The 18,331-nt window shown below is 47.0% G+C and overlaps 1 protein-coding gene across 2 annotated transcripts; it reads right to left on the minus strand.

The window, feature by feature from the left end:
* Window positions 1–271: 271 nt before the first annotated feature.
* Window positions 272–16,773, minus strand: LOC133359728 (E3 ubiquitin/ISG15 ligase TRIM25-like). 2 transcript variants are annotated; one of them, XM_061578251.1, is made up of 5 exons: window positions 16,156–16,773; window positions 15,518–15,613; window positions 9,896–9,978; window positions 8,755–8,790; window positions 272–8,110 (listed from the first exon to the last, which is right to left on the minus strand). In XM_061578251.1, exons 1-3 carry the CDS (start codon window positions 16,711–16,713, stop codon window positions 9,907–9,909), a joined length of 726 nt encoding a protein of 241 aa, XP_061434235.1. In that variant the 5' UTR covers window positions 16,714–16,773; the 3' UTR covers window positions 272–8,110; window positions 8,755–8,790; window positions 9,896–9,906. The 2 variants fall into 2 exon arrangements, with proteins under 2 accessions (XP_061434235.1, XP_061434236.1); XM_061578252.1 differs by lacking the exon at window positions 9,896–9,978.
* Window positions 16,774–18,331: the final 1,558 nt, after the last annotated feature.

An 18,331-nucleotide genomic window follows, 5' to 3' on the forward strand; every position in this document is an offset into this window, starting at 1 on the left:
TGTCGGGTAGCCGCGTGGTGGCAGCCTCGTGCAAGATGGCGTCCAACGGCTCCGTCGCAGCCGCCCTGCCCAAGATGGAGGCCTCCCCCCGCGTGGCAGGAGCAATGGCGGACGTCGATTCCCGCCGAAGATCTTGGTCCTCGGCATTAAGCTGAACTGCTGGCGGCCGACCCAGGGCCGTTGAGGACGCGACCACCATCACCAGATTGAGCAAAATCGCGCAGAGCATCTCGATCTGCTCCGCCATCAGCCACCATCCTTCGTCTGCCCTTGAGGTGGTCGTTTCTTCCTCCCATCGGCGATGAACGGCGTCGAGGAGAGCAGCAGCCGGAGGCAGAGAAGCCGTAGCTCCCAGCAGATCGTCCTCGTCCATCTCCACAACTTCCTCCGATGGAGGGTCGGGTGGGTTCTTCTTTCTGAGGTGCTTGGACATCTTGAAGATCGTCCAAACGGTCCCAGAAGAACTTCTGACACCAATGTAATAATACTCTTGGAGACGACTTGTGGAATCGGTTCTTTTATTTATTCCAGTTCACAAGTACTCCCCGCTGCTGGCAGGCAACGGCAAGTGGGCAGACAGACCACAAGAGACGCACCGCCACGTAACACTCGGAGCCCCGCTCGCGCGTGGCCCCTCTCTTCCTTCGTTCTTCGTCTGACCACGTGTCGTTCATCTCCCCCCTTATTTAATGCCTGGGTCACGTGGTATGCTCCAGCCAATCCTTGGTAGCCTGCGCTGAATCTTCTAGATTCCCCATCAACTCCCGAGACCATGCCCCTGACTTTTCTTCCCATTGGCTGAGGCCAAGACCAGCAGAACCAATCACCCTAGCTGGCACCCCTTGATCACGCCAGGGCCATGCTCCCAGGCTCTCCCCCCATTGGCTGTGAAGCAGGACCGGCAGAGCCGATCACCACGTGAGCCGGACATAGGCTCTTATTACATATGTAGTAATTTGAAAGTAAGGTTTTAAGCCGTTTATTTTTGGGAATGTCTGCATTGAGAATGCAAAGTAACTGTTAATATGTAGTTAATATCTTATTATTGTAACGTACAGTTTTTCATGCGTTGATGTTTGTGAATGTCTCGATTGACAATCGCAAGTAACTGGTGATATGTTGGTCATATGTTGTAATGTAAACGTGTACGTTTTAAAGCCGTTTATTTTTGTTAATGTCTGAATTGGCAATGCAAAGTAACTGTCCATATGTAGTTAATATGTTGTAATTCCAACTGTAAGTTTGTATGGCGTTTTGGTTTGCTAATATGTCAGGATTGACAATGGAAAGTAAATGGTCATATATAGTATATATGTTGTAATTTAGACGTGATGTGTTTAGGCCGTTAATTTTTGTGAATGTATGCATTTCTTGTTAATATGTTGTATCTCCTTGGTTCTTTCGGTAAAGTCACGTAGAAGGAAAATAATAAAATAAATAAAATAAAACATAATAAAATAATTCTCACGACGTTTCGGCCACAACGCAAGCAGCCGTATTTTCCTTCTACGTGACTTTACCGAATGAACCAGTAAGATGAATCCCTGCAGTCACGAAAGCTTTAAATCGAAATTTAATATGTTGTAATTAAAATGTTTTGTTTTAAAGCCGTTTTTTGTGTGAATATGTGTGCATTGACAATGCATATTTACTGGTCATATGTTGTTAATAGGTTGTAATTGAGACGTTAAGTTTGTAAGCCGTATATATTTGTTAACATGTAATGTCTGAATTGTCAAGTTCAAGTTCATATATTAGGTATAGCCCTGTGAGCCATTCAGCTCTTGAATCGGGTGCAACCGCAACAAACAAAAAACAAAAACATGAACAAAAAACATCTTAAAGTGAATATGTGACTAAGTGCAAACAGAAAATCCAAGAAAAGACAGCAAAAATATTGCAGAAAAAACACCGTACACCAACACTGTGTGCAAAAATCTCAGTGGGATGCAAGTCAAACAACAACAACAACCACAAGACAGCTTAGATTAAGGCCATCATTCTAACTCTGTACTACAACAAACAAACATGGCTAAACCAATACACTTTTCGAAATCACCAAAATAAAGCCATGAAAGCAATGAAAAAGCAATCATAGGAACTGTGACGGAATTTTCACAATAAATGGCATAAACAACATGTACTACCAAAACCCTGCAGCCATAGCTGGCTGCATGAGTCACTCCACAACAGCAGGAGCATCAATCGGAGTATTGTAATTTTTCAATGCACCTTTAAGATCAGCACACTAAATCAAAACACAGGTCATACTTTGTAGCGATCATCCGGAGCGAAACATTTTATTTTAGGTCACTGAATAGCACTGGCAGCTAGGGGTGTACAACTCCTCTAGAGCAGTTTTGAGTGAAGATCTCATAGGTAGTGACTCAAGTTTCAATTTATTTGCAACAGCATTCCAGACCCTGGGGGCATCAATAGCAAAGGCCCTTCCTCCAGTATATGTACGGCAATAGGGAATATTAAGCTGGTAAATGAGTGTAGACCTTAGGTCAAATTTGTTCTTTGAAACAGAGACGAGATCCAGCAGGTAATCTGCAGATTTTTTTGCAAGTACATCATGAATAAATAAGATCTGGTGCACAAGCCGTCGAACATTCAGAGATGTTAAGTTTGACCCAATGTAGAGATCACAGTGGTGAGTCCTATATGGGCAGTTCAATGCAAATCTTAAGGCCGAGTGATACATTGAGTCAAGCTTCTTCAGTACAGTACTTGGGGCTGATTTATACACAATGTCACAGTAATCAAGTAGAGGCAGTATGGTAGCTTTAATCAATTCCAAACGGAACATAGGGGGGAAGCAGTGCTTGTGTCGATATAGAAAACCAATTTTAATTTTTGTCTTTTTCCCAATATAATCAATGTGATCTTCAAAATTCAGTTTTGAATCCAGGATGACCCCAAGATACTTATAGATCTTGACTTGCTCTATTTGATCATTATTTAAGGTATGTAATTGGGGAAAAATAACTTCCCACTTTAGTCCTGGTGAGAAGCATAGCACCTTGGTTTTGGCAGGATTTAGGACTAGTTTAAGAGCAACTAGCTGATGTTGTAGTTTGTTGAAATCACTCTGGAGCTTAGCAATCACGTCATCCGGAGAGCGGCCAGCAGTAATTAGTACCGTGTCATCTGCAAAAAGATTTACCCTGGAATAATCCAGTTCAGTGCCCAAGTCATTTACATAAAGAGAGAACAAGAGGGGGCCGAGAATGGAACCCTGTGGAACCCCTTTTTTTTTATCTTAACACTGTTTGACCTCCAACCCTCTGTGAATACAGTTAGGGTGCGAGAAAAGAGGTAATTTTTTAACCATTTTACTGTGTTTTCGGAAAAACCGAGGCAACTTATTTTACTAAGCAGGATGTTGTGGTCTACTGTATCAAAAGCTTTGGACAAGTCAAGAAAAAGACAGGCGCAGTACTGCTTATTATCAAGGCTACTGTAAATGTGATTCAGAGAGTCTAATGCAGCAGATGTGGTGCTGTATTTTTTTCGGAACCCAGGTTGTTTTAGATGCAATAGATTGTTGGCGGACAGGAAACTGCTAATTTGGTAGGTCAATAATTTTTCAAAAATTTTCATCAACGGGGACAAAATTGAGATAGGTCGGTAGTTATTTGGATCATCTTTAGGGCCCGCTTTGTGAAGTGGACGAACATAGAAATGTTTACATTCTAGAGGAACTGATGCTTCTTTGATGGACAGGTTGAAAATATGGGCTATAGGTTTGTATATTAGGTGACCAACACTTAGTAGAGCAAAGACGGGAATACTATCTGCTCCGTTAGAGGAGGACCCTTTGAGGTAGGACAGTTGTTTCAGAACATTACTTTCGTGGATTGGCGGAAAACTAAATTCGCTTAATGTTTGGATAGGGGTGTAGGAATTTGCATGAGCAGGGGTGACTCCCAATACATTATCAAATAGGGTACCAGCTTCAGAAAAATGAAGGTTAAAATTGTCAACTATTTTTTGGGGATCTGAAAAATATTCCTCATTTCGGTTAAGCTGAACGGGCAGATGATCTGTTTTGGATGCCTTTTCGATACATTTGATTGTTTTCCAGTAAATCCTGGCATTTCCATGAGATTCAAGGAGAGTGGAAGAGAAGTAGTTATTTTTTGCATGCCGTATTTTTTTGACGCATCTATTCCTTAAAATCCTGTATTCTAGCCAGTCATTGACCAAATTACTTTTCTGAGCACATGCCCAAGCCTTGTCCCTAGTTTTCATGAGCTTTGTAATTAAAGGATCAAACCATGGTGGATGGTTGCCTTTAGTTTTAAATTTAACCAACGGAGCATGTTTGTTAAGAATTTGGAGAAACGTGTACCTGAAGGTCTCCCAAGCCGTAGTCAGGTTTGGAATATCACAGACCTTGTCAATATCCGAGTGAAGCACATCATTAGTAAATGCCTGAGTGCTGAAGTGTCTCATGGAGTGCTTCTCAACTAATTTAGGGGGGGCTTTGGGTCTGGCTGATGATCTCACCCCAAAAATGAAGGAGTGATCACTAAGGTTATTACCTAGAACACCAGTCAGTGCGAAATTGTGAGGGGCATTTGTCAATAGGACGTCAAGCAGAGATGACTGTCCCGGATTTTTTAGGTTGGGTCTTGTGGGGACATTTATTAATTGAAACAGGTTAAATTCATCTGCAAAATGTGTGGCCACGGCCGGCGGGTTTAGCCAATTCCAATTTAGATCACCCACTAAAACTATTTCACCTTAAGGGAGGCCCCCAAGAAGCTCTCTCAGTGCAGATGCAGCTTCAACATCCTTCCCACTAGGCGGTCTATAGCAGCACACTACCAATATGTGTTGATTATTAGGGAGAGTTATTCTGAGAGCCAGACCTTCAAAGCAACATTTTTTAAACAAGGAGTGAGCTGGTGAACATGCAATAGTATTACGAACATAGATGGCAATTCCACCTCCTTTAGATCCTCGGTCAAGCCGAAAAAGATTGTAGTTGTCAATCGTAATCTGCAAGTCATTGACGGCAGGAATGAGAAATGTTTCTGTTAGGCAAAATATGTCCGGGTCAAGATTTGCTACTTCTAGTTTTAGTTGACTTAATTTAATCAAAAGCCCTCTGATGTTGACATGTAGAACACCAACACCTTTTCTGCCAGAAAAATTTACAGAATTATATGAGTTCTTTACATTTGGTCCAGGGTGAAGCTCAATACCACCCAGAAATAAGAAAAGTAGAATTAATAGTTTGCACAGGTATTTTCTGTGAAAGGATGAAGAGCGACGAACCTTGGACGAATAGCAGCAGCTCGCAGATGGTGTTATTTTTAAGAGCAGAATGAAGTTTGGAAGGAGTGCTGGTGAAGTAATGGGACAAAGATAGGGTTTAAAAGGATATAATGATGGAGTGTAGAAGTGTCTATAAGTTGTTTCATTAGCAGGTGTAGTTGCAAATTTAGCAATAAGTATTGACGCGAAGTAACGCGGGTAGCCGTTTGTAGAGTTGAGTGTGGCACTAGATATGGCCGGGAGGGACAGTAGTAAGATACACAGCAGGTGAATTGACATCTTTAAAACACTAAAGTTAAACACACACACAGCTCACTCACACGCAGCTCACCCTCACCCACTCTCACGCACAGCCCACACCCATGCAGCACAACGCACACGCGGCCGCACACGCCGCCGCCATCTTGCTGCTGTTGTTGTTGCAGCTGCTGTTGTTGTTGCCGCAGCTGCTGCTGTTGTTGCCGCAGCTGCTGCTGTTGTTGCCGCAGCTGCTGCTGTTGTTGCTGCAATGTAAAGTAACTGCGCCTATGTTGTTAATATGTTATAATTACAAGGTTAAATTTATAAGGCGGTTTGTTTAGTAAATATTTATGCTTTTACAATGGGAAGAAACTGCTCATATGTTGTAATTGTTACCGAAAGTTTTAAATACATTAATATGAGCGCCCCACCCTTTTATTTAGAGTCAGTTACAACAACAGTATATGAAACATATATAATGCAAAGTACTTGAACAGAAAATTGTATTTTAAAAGTTTTAGTACATTTCATAAAAGTGTGTTTTAAAAAATAAGTTTTAAAAATATATTTTATTTAGTACTTTATAGTGGCATCAAATATTGTTACCAAATTATATTTTACGAATTATAGACAAAAGTTAAAACATTTATAAGTATTAAAGCATTTTGATCAAGGCTAATTGTTCTCTAGATCGGGGTCGTACTCTCTCATTTGTCCCATTTCTTCTCGGGCAGCAGTGTGGCACTTCTTTCATGGAGTAGGTGCGGTGAGCGAGCATCTATGAAAGCTGACAATGCGCACGAGGGTGTGGGTAGCCAGCAACACGACCTTTGTCTCCCCAGTGGTGATGTTTACACACAGCACCAGGTACTAATTTGAGGCTGAGTCGACCTAGGGGAAGCCCAGGACCGCTTCAGATAATCGCCATTGGTGTTGGCCGTGAGCAGGAATCGAAACTTGGGTCGCCGGGTTCAAAGCACAGCGCGCTAACCAACAACACCACCACGGCCATCATCACCATCAAAGACAAAGATCCCCCCTATAGCCTTAACAGACTGTAGGAGCAAGTGCTGTTAGCGAGTAGCACTTATGAAGGCCGGCACGGCATGACCAAACACGGCAAAATTGAGTCTTCCGCCATTGCCGATCATTGCTACAACGTGGTGCCCCCCCCCTCTCCTCTCCCTTAACTTGTGTTTAAGAGCTTGCATCTTTAATTCCTGCCTCACTTGATGCAGCAAATCTGGCTGTGACGGTCCCACCTGATGACGGAGACTTGTGTTGCCTCCAAAACGTCGTGATTTTTATTATTTTATTTTTTATAAATTTTAATTTCATTTTTTACCTACGTGACTTTACCGAAAGAACTAAAAGTAGGACTATACACTTTTTCCTGATATTCGCTACACACTTTTCAGTCTCTCTTCCCATCACCTTTATGAATTTCCTCGTCTCTGATCCCATGTAATGGCAGGTCATAATATACATGGATTTTAAACTATACTCTTCAGACACACTGGTATGTTGCTTTCACCACTAAAATATAGTATATTAATTTCTTCCCCCACCGCCCCTCCCACCAATATGATTTGTTGCCTCTAATTTGACCTCTTTTCACTGCCACATCCGAGCCGAGCCAGTGTGGGGGGGGGGGTCTCGGAGTACAGGTGGTTTTCCATCGGCTATTTACCGTGCCTAGCCGTAACCAAAATCGAGATACCTCCCATCTGGATGCGGCCAGATCCAGATGTGATGTCAGTCAACACACCGTGAAATCAGCACACCGGTGCCACAGTGACAACATGTTTACTGCCTCGCCCGATGTACAGGCGGTCGTGGGTTCAATCCCGACCCTGACGCCTGAATATTTGGAGTTTGCATGTTCTCTCCGTGCTCGTTTAGATTTTTCTCTGGATCCTCCGGTTTTTCCCTCCACATTTACAAATATGCATTCTAGAGTATTTGGCTGCTATTAATTTCCACGTGATAAGCCACTTTGTTGGGCTATCATTTGTTGCCAGGTCGCTTCTGAAAAAAAGAGCTAAATAGCTCAGTGGGCCTTACCTGGTGAAATAAAAATAGTTTAGTTTATATTCTCTGGGTCTTTCGGTAAAGTCACGTAGATAGGTTAGGAAAAAATCTTCTCCACCTGATGACGAGAACTTTTGTTGCGATCGAAACGTCGTAGTTTTTGGAAAAAAATTTAACCTATCTACGTGACTTTACCGAAAGACCCAAAGAATATGAATTCCTGCAATCACGAAAGCTTTAAGTCAAGATTTAGTTTAGTTTAAGTTTATCGTCACCGTGTCATCTAGATGGCTCGGGCTCTGCAGTTGATAAACCACCCGGTGTCTCCTGAGCGGTGCAAGGCTGGCTCAAGACAACCCCAGCACGGCTCAGGCGTCGTGAGTGGAAAAGAGGATGACATCGCCCCCCGGGAATCACTGCCGCAGCACGACGTAGTTCGCCGGGAACATCCCGACTTGACCGTTGCACTCGCCACGCCACCAGCCCTCGTCCAGACACTCGATGTTGGTGATGATGTCGTCCGGGTCGAAGGAGAGCTCATCGTCGCCGACTTTGTACGAAAAACAGAATTAGTAGGGTATTAAAAGCGTATTCCTTCGTAATAATGATGATGATACTTGCTAATCCGGGAGAGAATCGCTGAGGTTTAAAACTTATTTTCGGGAGGGATCTTCCACATTGGTACGATGGGGTCAATTTTGGCAAAGCTGTATTTTGCATGTGGGAGCAAAACGGAGTACCCAGAAAAAAACTCAAGCAAGAAAGGAGATAGCACTCAGTGGTGTGCATAAAATGGTTTCGTGAGCCAATTTGCTGCATTGGCATCTCTTAACGACTTTGCACGAGCAAACACTTCAAGACGCGGCAGAGAAAACATGATATGGGAAAAGCTGGCCAGTTGACGTTTTTCCAGTGCAAGGGCATCTTGCAGTGCTACTTTCATCGACCACTTCGCATCACAGTAGGCTTTAAGAGTTTTACACATTCACGCGATCGATCCACCAAACCTCGCTTCTATTGTGCTGGATGACATGCCCAGCTCGTTGGCAAGCGAGGTTAATAATAATAAATACAATTTCTTCAGTGCACATTTGCATGTAATTTTTTCTCCAATAAAATTCAGAATTTGAACTGAAAAAAAAAACTGGAAAAGTATAGCAAAAGCGCAATTCTTGCGTGTCGCGTCTGTCTCACCTGCTTGGTAGTTATAGATGGCAACAGCTGTCATACCTGCGGAGGACGAGGGGAAAGTCTCATTTCGTAGTCTGGCAAAACAACCATAAGAGGCTCCCGCACAATTGATGTGAACAGGCAATGTGCAGCATACCGCAGGGACACAGAACACAGATTCCAAGCGCAACTTTCTGTATTTGCATAACACACACGCTTCACGTGACAAAAAACAAAAAAATCAACACTTTCGTAAATAAAACACTGTGGCCTTAAAACATTGTGTGTCACAGCCTCGCACACTCTCACATCCACACACAGATATTGTGTGTCACAGCCTCGCACACTCTCACATCCACACAAAGACATTGTGTGTCACAGCCTCGCACACTCTCACATCCACACACAGGCATTGTGTGTCACAGCCTCGCACACTCTCACACCCACCCACAGACATTGTGTGTCACAGCCTCGCACACTCTAATATCCACACACAGACATTGTGTGTCACTCCGCTGCTGGGTGAGCGACTCCCCGCGCCGTGCGCGTCCTGGGGGGGGGTTATTTGACCATACTTCACCGCTCTCGTCGATGCGCGTTGGCGATGGTGGGGATCGTGAACGTTAAAGCGTAGAGGTGCAGTACAACAATGGGTCACGTTGCTCTGCTCTCTGCTGGTGTGATGTGTGGACATTCGGCACGAGAGTGACAAAGGCGGCCGGGCGTGTTGCTGGCCATCCAACCCCTCGTGTGCCGTGCCAGCGTTCATAGGTGCTGCTGCTCGCTAACAGCACTTGTCCCAGTACACAGCAGTAGGGTTTAGTAGAATATTGAAACTGTTAAACTAATTTTATTTCACCAGGTAGAGCCCACTGATCCATGCCACTCTCTTACTGCGTCTCTCTCCCCATGGTGGCGTGGATTTACCCAGCTTCCTCGCTTTGAGAATTATTTTGCATTCCGAGGATTTGGCTGCTGCTAAAAATATCCACGTGATGACCCACTTCATAGAGCTGTCATTTGTGATAATCAGGTCGCTCTTGAACAAAGAGCGACATCGTTCAGTGGGTTCCTTACCTGGTAAAATAAAATTAAAAAGGGGGGGTGCACACAGAAGTGCAGTGCAACAGAGCAGCACACCCGGGTGCTAGACTGGGGAACTCACAGACGACTCTTTCAAGGGAGCGGATCGTGGTGACGTCCAGTGAAGTGGCAGGTGCGGGTGCAGATTCCTTTTGGAACTTTTTCCTGGGACAACCACCAACAGCATCACACACAGCCTCGTTTAACCACAGCATCGGAACACTCAGCATCCATAGCACACGCAGCACATGTCTCACACACAGCCCATGTCTATCACACAGCCCGTGTCTCACACAGATCGTGTCTTACACACAGCCCATGTCACACAGGCAGTGTCTCACACGAAGCTAAAGACAAAGATCCCCGATATAGCCTTAACAGACTGTAAGCGCAAGTGCTGTTAGCGAGCACCTATGAAGGACGGAATGGTACACGAGTGGATGGGTGGCCAGCACCACGCCCGACCGACTTTGTCTCCACAGTGGCGATGTTTACCCACCACACAAGGTACTCATTTGAGGCTGAGTCTACCCACGGGAGGCCCAGGACCGGTTCAGATAATCGTCACTGGAGTTGTCAGTGAGCGGAAATCGAACCAGGGTCCACGGGTTCCCAGCAAGGCGCGGTAACCGCTACACTACCACTCACACAGCCCGTGTCTCACACACAGTCAGTGTCTCACACACAGCCAGTGTCTCACACACAGTCATTATCTCACACACAGCCAGTGTCTCACACACAGCCCGTGTCTCACACACAGTCAATGTCTCACACAGTCAGTGTCTCACACACAGCCGGTGTCTCACACGCAGCCCATGTCTCACACACAGTCAGTGTCTCACACACAGCCAGTGCCTCACACAGAGCCCGTGTCTCACACACAGCCAGTGTCTCACACACAGCCCACGTCTCACACACAGCCCGTGTCTCACACACAGTCAGTGGCTCACACATAGTCAGTGCCTCAAACACAGTCAGTGTCTCACACACAGCCCGTGTCTCACACACAGTCAGTGTCTCACACACAGTCAGTGTCTCACACACACCCCGTGTCTCACACACAGTCAGTGTCTCACACACAGCCAGTGTCTCACACACAGTCAGTATCTCACACACAGCCCGTGTCTCACACACAGCCCGTGTCTCACACACAGCCCGTGTCTCACACACAGCCAGTGTCTCACACACAGTCAATGTCTCACATACAGCCAGTGTCTCACACACAGCCAGTGTCTCACACACAGCCCGTGTCTCACACACAGCCCACGTCTCACACACAAGCCCGTGTCTCAAACACAGCACGTGTCTCACACAAAGACCGTGTCTCACACACAGCCCGTGTCTCACACACAGCCCGTGTCTCACACACAGTCATTATCTCACACACAGCCAGTGTCTCACACACAGCCCGTGTCTCACACACAGTCAATGTCTCACACAGTCAGTGTCTCACACACAGCCGGTGTCTCACACGCAGCCCATGTCTCACACACAGTCAGTGTCTCACACACAGCCAGTGCCTCACACAGAGCCCGTGTCTCACACACAGCCAGTGTCTCACACACAGCCCACGTCTCACACACAGCCCGTGTCTCACACACAGTCAGTGGCTCACACATAGTCAGTGCCTCAAACACAGTCAGTGTCTCACACACAGCCCGTGTCTCACACACAGTCAGTGTCTCACACACAGTCAGTGTCTCACACACACCCCGTGTCTCACACACAGTCAGTGTCTCACACACAGCCAGTGTCTCACACACAGTCAGTATCTCACACACAGCCCGTGTCTCACACACAGCCCGTGTCTCACACACAGCCCGTGTCTCACACACAGCCAGTGTCTCACACACAGTCAATGTCTCACATACAGCCAGTGTCTCACACACAGCCAGTGTCTCACACACAGCCCGTGTCTCACACACAGCCCACGTCTCACACACAAGCCCGTGTCTCAAACACAGCACGTGTCTCACACAAAGACCGTGTCTCACACACAGCCCGTGTCTCACACACAGCCCGTGTCTCACACACAGTCAGTGTCTCACACACAGCCAATATCTCACACAGTCAATGTCTTACACACAGCCTTTGTCTCACACAAAGCACTTATCTCACACACAGCCGTTGTCTCACGCAGCCCAAGTCTCACGCAGTCAGAATCTCACCCAGGCTGTATATCAAACACTGAACGTCTCTAATACATATCCTGTCTAACACACAGCCCGTGTTACACACATGCAGTGTCACACATACAGCCAGAGTGTAACACAACCCGTGTCTCACACAGCCCGTGTCTCACAGACCCCATGTCTCACACACAGCCTGTGTCTCACACAGCCCGTGTCTCACACTGCCAGTATCTCACATAGCCCGTTGTCACACATAGCCTGTGTCTCACACACAGCCCGTGTCTCACACACAGGGAGTGTCTCACACAACAACAACCGCCATTCGCCACTAAGTGGCGGTGACGTCACCACGACGCTTGTGCCAGGCTATATGCACCTTGAGGCCGCGTGAAGTGTCGATCGCCCGAGGGCAGAAGGTCATGGGGCAGACCCAGATGCCGCAGGTCGACTGACTGAGATGACTGGCTGATGCACCACCTGTGCCCCCTATTGTGCCAACTTGCTGTGCTTTAGTGACCCGGCGATCCACTCGTTATTGTGAGCGTTGCTCCTCTGCCCTCTGTTGTTGTTGGAGGGCGACTGCCTCCAACTGCCCAGTAGCGTCCTTCACGAGCCTCCTTCACAGAGGCCGATCTTGACACCGTTGGTACCAGTCATCGGCAAGTCCACTCAGCTCCACGTCCTCCTGGACCACAACACCTCATCTCTTCTCTAGCCCGTGCCACACACATTTAGCCCCTTCGATCCGGCCGAACAAAAGCTGTTTAGGCATGCGGTGGCTGGGCATGCGGGCTACATGGCTCAACCAACGCAGCATTGCCTGCCGGAGGAGCTCACCGCTGGGATTTTGTACAGATCTTTCAAGGATTTGTGAGATCCTCACACAATCCAGCCTGGTTAAATCCAGGATGAATCGTAGGCAGGCCAGCCTAAATGTTTCTAACCGGCGACGATGTTCCATTAAGGGGATCCACATTTCGCAAGCGTAGAGAAGGAGGGAATGACCATGACCGAGAAGACCTGAAGCTTCGTGTGTAGCGAGAGACCAGGTAGCTTCCACACAGCATTACGCAACTGATAAAAAGATAATGCCGCTCGACTGATTTGGAGTGAGACCTCTGCTGTTAAACTGGAGCTGGTCATGAGCACACTGCCCAGGCATAGAAAACTCTCCACTCTCTCCACAACTGCCCGATCACCAATCGGGACTTGGCATTGCCTCACCAACACCTATTTAACCTGGAATGGCACCCTCTACAAACAGAATGAGGGTACCCCTATGGGCTCCCCCTTGTCACCAGTTATAGCCAACATGTTCATGGAAAAGTTTGAATCAGACGCCATCCAGACATCCACCCTGCGCCCTTCCCTGTGGAAGAGGTATGTGGATGACACTTTCGTCATCTGGCCACATGGCCTCCCAGCATTGAACCACTTCTTGGACCACATCAATTCTAGACACCCATCCATCAGATTCACCATGGAAGTGGAGAAAGACGGTAAACTACCATTCTTGGATATTCTGTTTGAGAGGAGGCCTGACGGATCCTTGGGACATTCTGTCTACAGGAAAGCCACCCACACAGATTCCTACTTGAAACCGGATTCCCACCACCACCCATCTCAAAAGAATTATCTCATCAAAACGCTATACCACAGAGCCCATGGCATTTCTGACCAACACCACCTGACCGGTGAATTCAGACATGTACATCGGGCCCTCAGGATGAACGGATACTCTGACCGTACTATCCGCCAAGCTGTCTCTCCCACCACACAGAAACAGCCACATGAAACTCCGACCAAAACTATCACGTTACCATACATAGCAGGCGTGACCAAAAAGATCTCCAAAATTCTAAACAAACATAAGATCCAAGTCCGATTCAGTACAGTGCATAAAATCCGTGATCTGATTCCATCTGTGAAGGATGTCGTTCCTGACTTACAGTATCCTGGAGTCTACAAATTGAGTTGCATTTGTGGTGATTGCTACATTGGAGAAACGAAACGTCATGTTTCTGATCGTGTCCGCGAGCACAAGTCAGATCTGAAACACGGCAGAACTGATTCTTCGGCCGTTGCCGATCATTGCAACAACTCGGTGGGCTCTCAGGAAATTGTCTTTTCCGAGACCAAGGTTCTCTGCAAACCTCCCGGCTACCATCAAAGGTTTGTACACGAAGCCATACAAATATACAAACACAGACATAATTTCAACCGTGATGATGGGTACAAACTTAGTAATCATTGGAAAGATGTTATCAACCACGCAAAAAAGACTTAATTACACTTTTTTGGACCATCTTATCTGACAGGCACTATTTTACTTCACTTTACCGAGTGTTAACATCCCCAGTGTTTAACAGTACTCTCTTCATTGTTCAGCCAGCATTGGTATAAACATGGGCATTTGCGTTCTTTTTCTTTCATCTGTATCAGGCCCCCCCCTCCCCCTCTCTGTCCAATGCGTTGGCGTGTGCAGCAGCAACCGCGTCCAAGCCGTCGTCCATCCTTTTGGCCCCGCCCCCCTCCCCCTCCCGATGCGTTGTACGTGGCACTCCGTGCCGTCTTTGAGCCCCGCCCCCCTCCCTCCCGATACGTTCCATTCATTGGCTACCACATTCTGATGAGCTTCCCCCCCCTCTCCTCCCCCCTCAACTTGCTTTTAAGGGATTACATCTTGAATCATTGCCTCACTTGATGCAGCTAATCCGGCTGTGAAGGTCCCACCTGATGACGGAGACTTGTGTTGCCTCCGAAACGTCGTGATTTTTATTTTATTTTCATTAATTTTGATGTTTTACCTACGTGACTTTACCGAAAAAACCTAAGAATATGAATCCTTGCAGTCACGAAAGCTTCAAATCTAGAATCTATGGGTCTCCATTTATCTCTATTTGTCCCTATGCATCACTATTTGTCCCTATGTATCTCTATGGGTCTCTATATATCTCAATGTATCCCTATATATATCTATGGATCTGTATGTATCTCTATGGGTCTATTGTATATTTTTTTCACGTGATGATGATGATGTCAGCCACTTTGTTGAGCTGCTATCATTTGTGACAGCGAGGGTAGCTTTTGAAAAATATACATAACCTTACCTAGTAATATAGAAATGTTGTAGTCTAAATAAACTCCGGTGACGCGATTAGGGACGGCGTGAGATGCAGCTGTACGGTGTTCGTGACTTTGCGTCCGTGCCGGTGCACGACCTCCTGTGCAGTGCAACAGCTGCACCACAGCTCCACCCCGACAATCTGTGGCACTCTCTACACTTTTTTATGCCACAGGAGTGGAAGACGCGATGCCGTGTAACGCAACCTCTCAACAGACTCGCCAATCTAATGCAGTATACGTGCAGGTCCCTCGTAGTTAATGTTGAGTCTGAAAATGAATGATATGATCTTGATTTGAAGCTTTCGTGACTGCAGCAATTCATACTCTTGGTTCTTTCCTGACTTTACTGAATTATATAGTTATAGTAAGAGGCATCAAAGTTATAATGCGACTTCCTCAATGGGTGGAGGTCACGGGGGTCAAAGAGCCAGACCAGGACACGGTACCTGCTCCTCCTTGCGAGCGGCCTCCATCCGCTTCACGGACTCCTCCGCCTTCTTCCTCTTCTCCTCCACCGCTCGCGTCTCCTCCTCTATGCGCTTCTGTAGTGAGAGACGGGATGCCACCTCGGGGAGACTCCAGCCCCCTGAGCCACCTCTCACACCGCCCTTCCTTCCACACCGACCCCTCCACAGTGAAGGCCCTCATCTCCACGCTGCCTTTGTATGGCGACTGAGTGGGGGATGGGGAGTGGACAAGCTGATGCCTCGTTATAGCAGGAGCCGGTGGGAGCCGTACTGGCTTGGTGTCCATACCGACTCGGACCCAAAGTCTCATGTGCCCAATGCTGCCTAGTTTATAAGATGAATCTAAAATAATTGTTTCTCAGGTGGCTGTGATATCAGTCTCAAATCTTTGTCCAACTCATTACTTTATACGGCAATTATGTTTAATGAAAGCGTAAAATTCAATACATCCTGAGGCTTTTTCCTGAAATGCAAACCAGAGATTAGCTACACAGGCAGAGAGACAGATTCAAAAGGGAGAGCATGAAGACACGAGAGTTGTTTTCCTTCAGATGTTGTGGAGCCGAGTGACATAATTGGTCAGATCGTGTTACGGTGTCTGACTCTGAGGGCCTCACCTTCCGTGTCTTGTGTTCGTCCTTCAGCGTCAGGACCTTGTGCCATGTGTGTTTTCCTGCGATAGTGCAAGTTGAGCAGACCAGGCTGCTGTCTACTGTGCAGTAGAATTCCAACTCCTTTTTGTGATTAGGACATATTCGCTCATCCAAGCTTGCAGTGGGATCCACCACAGCGTGGTCTCTCAACCTGGGATTCTTCAGGTGAGGCCTAAAGTGAGAAAAACAGTAGGACATCTCACATCTCAGGCAGGTCTTCACTGCAGGAGTCAGGCCGTCACCGCAGATGTCACACACGACGGCCGCGGCCATCCTGTCCCCAACTCTGAGCTGCTCCGCTAGGTTGGCGAGGGCCACGTTCTTCCTCAGCTGGGGTCGCACAGGGAAGGTCGCTCGGCACTGCGGGCAGCTGAAGCTGCTCGCCGTCTTCCAGGCGGCCTTCAGGCACCAGAGGCAGAACGAGTGTCCGCAGCTCAGCGTGGAGGGGCAGACGAACGTGTCCAGGCAGATGGAGCAGCGCAGCTCACTATCCACAATCTCACTGGGAGTCGCGCTCGCCATGACCCATGGCTTCGCTGAGATCGCTCGCTGTGTGGCTCAGAGAGACACTGGACCAGGATCTCTCTCTTATAGCGACGGTGAAGAAGGAAGTAAAATACTTTAAATGTTTTCATTGTCGTCACTGACATCACGTGACACTGCCTGGAATGTGAACCCATGCCCCTAGGTGCACAAACAGTAGCCTCGTACACACCTTGACATTTAAAGAAATGAGTGATCTTGTTAATATAAATCGGTGAGGCTCAGCTGATGTGGCTCATTCGTGCAATCAGTGTCGAGAGATACACTCATCCTTCTACAGCAAGTTGTTGGCAATATGTTATCTCCCTCGCCCGGTATACAGGAGGTCGTGGGTTTAATCCCGACCCTGACGCCTGCTTAAATATTTAAAGTTGACGTCTTTCTCTCTCTCCGTGGTCGCGTTAATTTTTCTCCGAGTCCTCCGATTTTCCCTCCACATTTACAATCAACATCACCTAGTTAGATTAGTTAGCTGCAATACATTTTCACATGATAAGCCATCATTTGTGGCCAGGTGGTTTCTGAAACATTGCTCAGTGACCCTTACCTGAAAATATAAAAATAGTTGATATAGTTGTAGATATCTGATGATGTCCTGTAACTCCATCTCAGTGTAATTACCCCAACGTGACGAGTTTCTTGAATGTCATCGTGGCATCCAAGGTGGGATTTGTCTGTAGCCTCCAGTGACCCATCCTTGAATCTGAGCCTTTTGCTAGCAGTGTGAATCTATCACCAACTCTACCTGCCTCCATCACCCACTGTTGGCGATGTCACCGTCTCTCAATCTCACCTTGTCCGAGACTGCAGATCCCCGTGCCGACCAATCACAGCCGCACCCACTGCTTACTTCACCTGCGTTGTTGTTTCACATTCACACGCACGGCTACTCAACACGCATGCACACGCAGCAACACAGATGGGAATCAGAGTTCCACATGATTGTAAAAGATATAATACCCAAAAAAATAAACTATGTTTTTTTTTTATTTTACCAGGTGTAATGCCCCACTGAGCTATTAGCTTATTTTTCAGAAGCGACCTGCCCATCCCAAATGACAGCGCAACAAAGTGGCTCATCATGTTTGAAATGCATAGCAGCCATATAATCTAAATACTGCACTCTAAACGCTACTTGAACCAGGGAGACGCTCTCTTGGGCTCTGCGGGTTGTTCACAGCAGATAACGAATGCCTTGGACTCTACACCCCAGTCGGACTCGTGGGAAAATCCGACATAGATTGCGCATGACACACGGCCTGGACTCATCCACTATACTTACTAACGGATAAACACGCAGAACTGCGTTTGAAAGCTTCCTTCTACAAGGTCACTAATGCGAGTGAAAGGGGTTCCAACGATGTCCACGGCTCATTCCTCAGTGCAGCAACAGCGACGGCTCAGTGCTCAGTGAAGCGCAGTGGCTCCAGGCCAGGCAGGCAGCGCGATCCGCCGCGTATTTTGTAGCTAACAAATCCTCGCAGCGTCCAGGGAGAGCCGCTTAAGTGAGGGCTCAGAACACCTCGGGTACCAAGCAGCCCACACCCGGCTACGCATTCAGTTACACACACACTCACACACTCACTCACACACACAA

Source organism: Lethenteron reissneri, chromosome 65, assembly GCF_015708825.2.
Source record: "Lethenteron reissneri isolate LAM-NWPU_2019-01 chromosome 65, ASM1570882v1, whole genome shotgun sequence".
Taxonomy (NCBI): Eukaryota; Metazoa; Chordata; class Hyperoartia; order Petromyzontiformes; family Petromyzontidae; genus Lethenteron; species Lethenteron reissneri.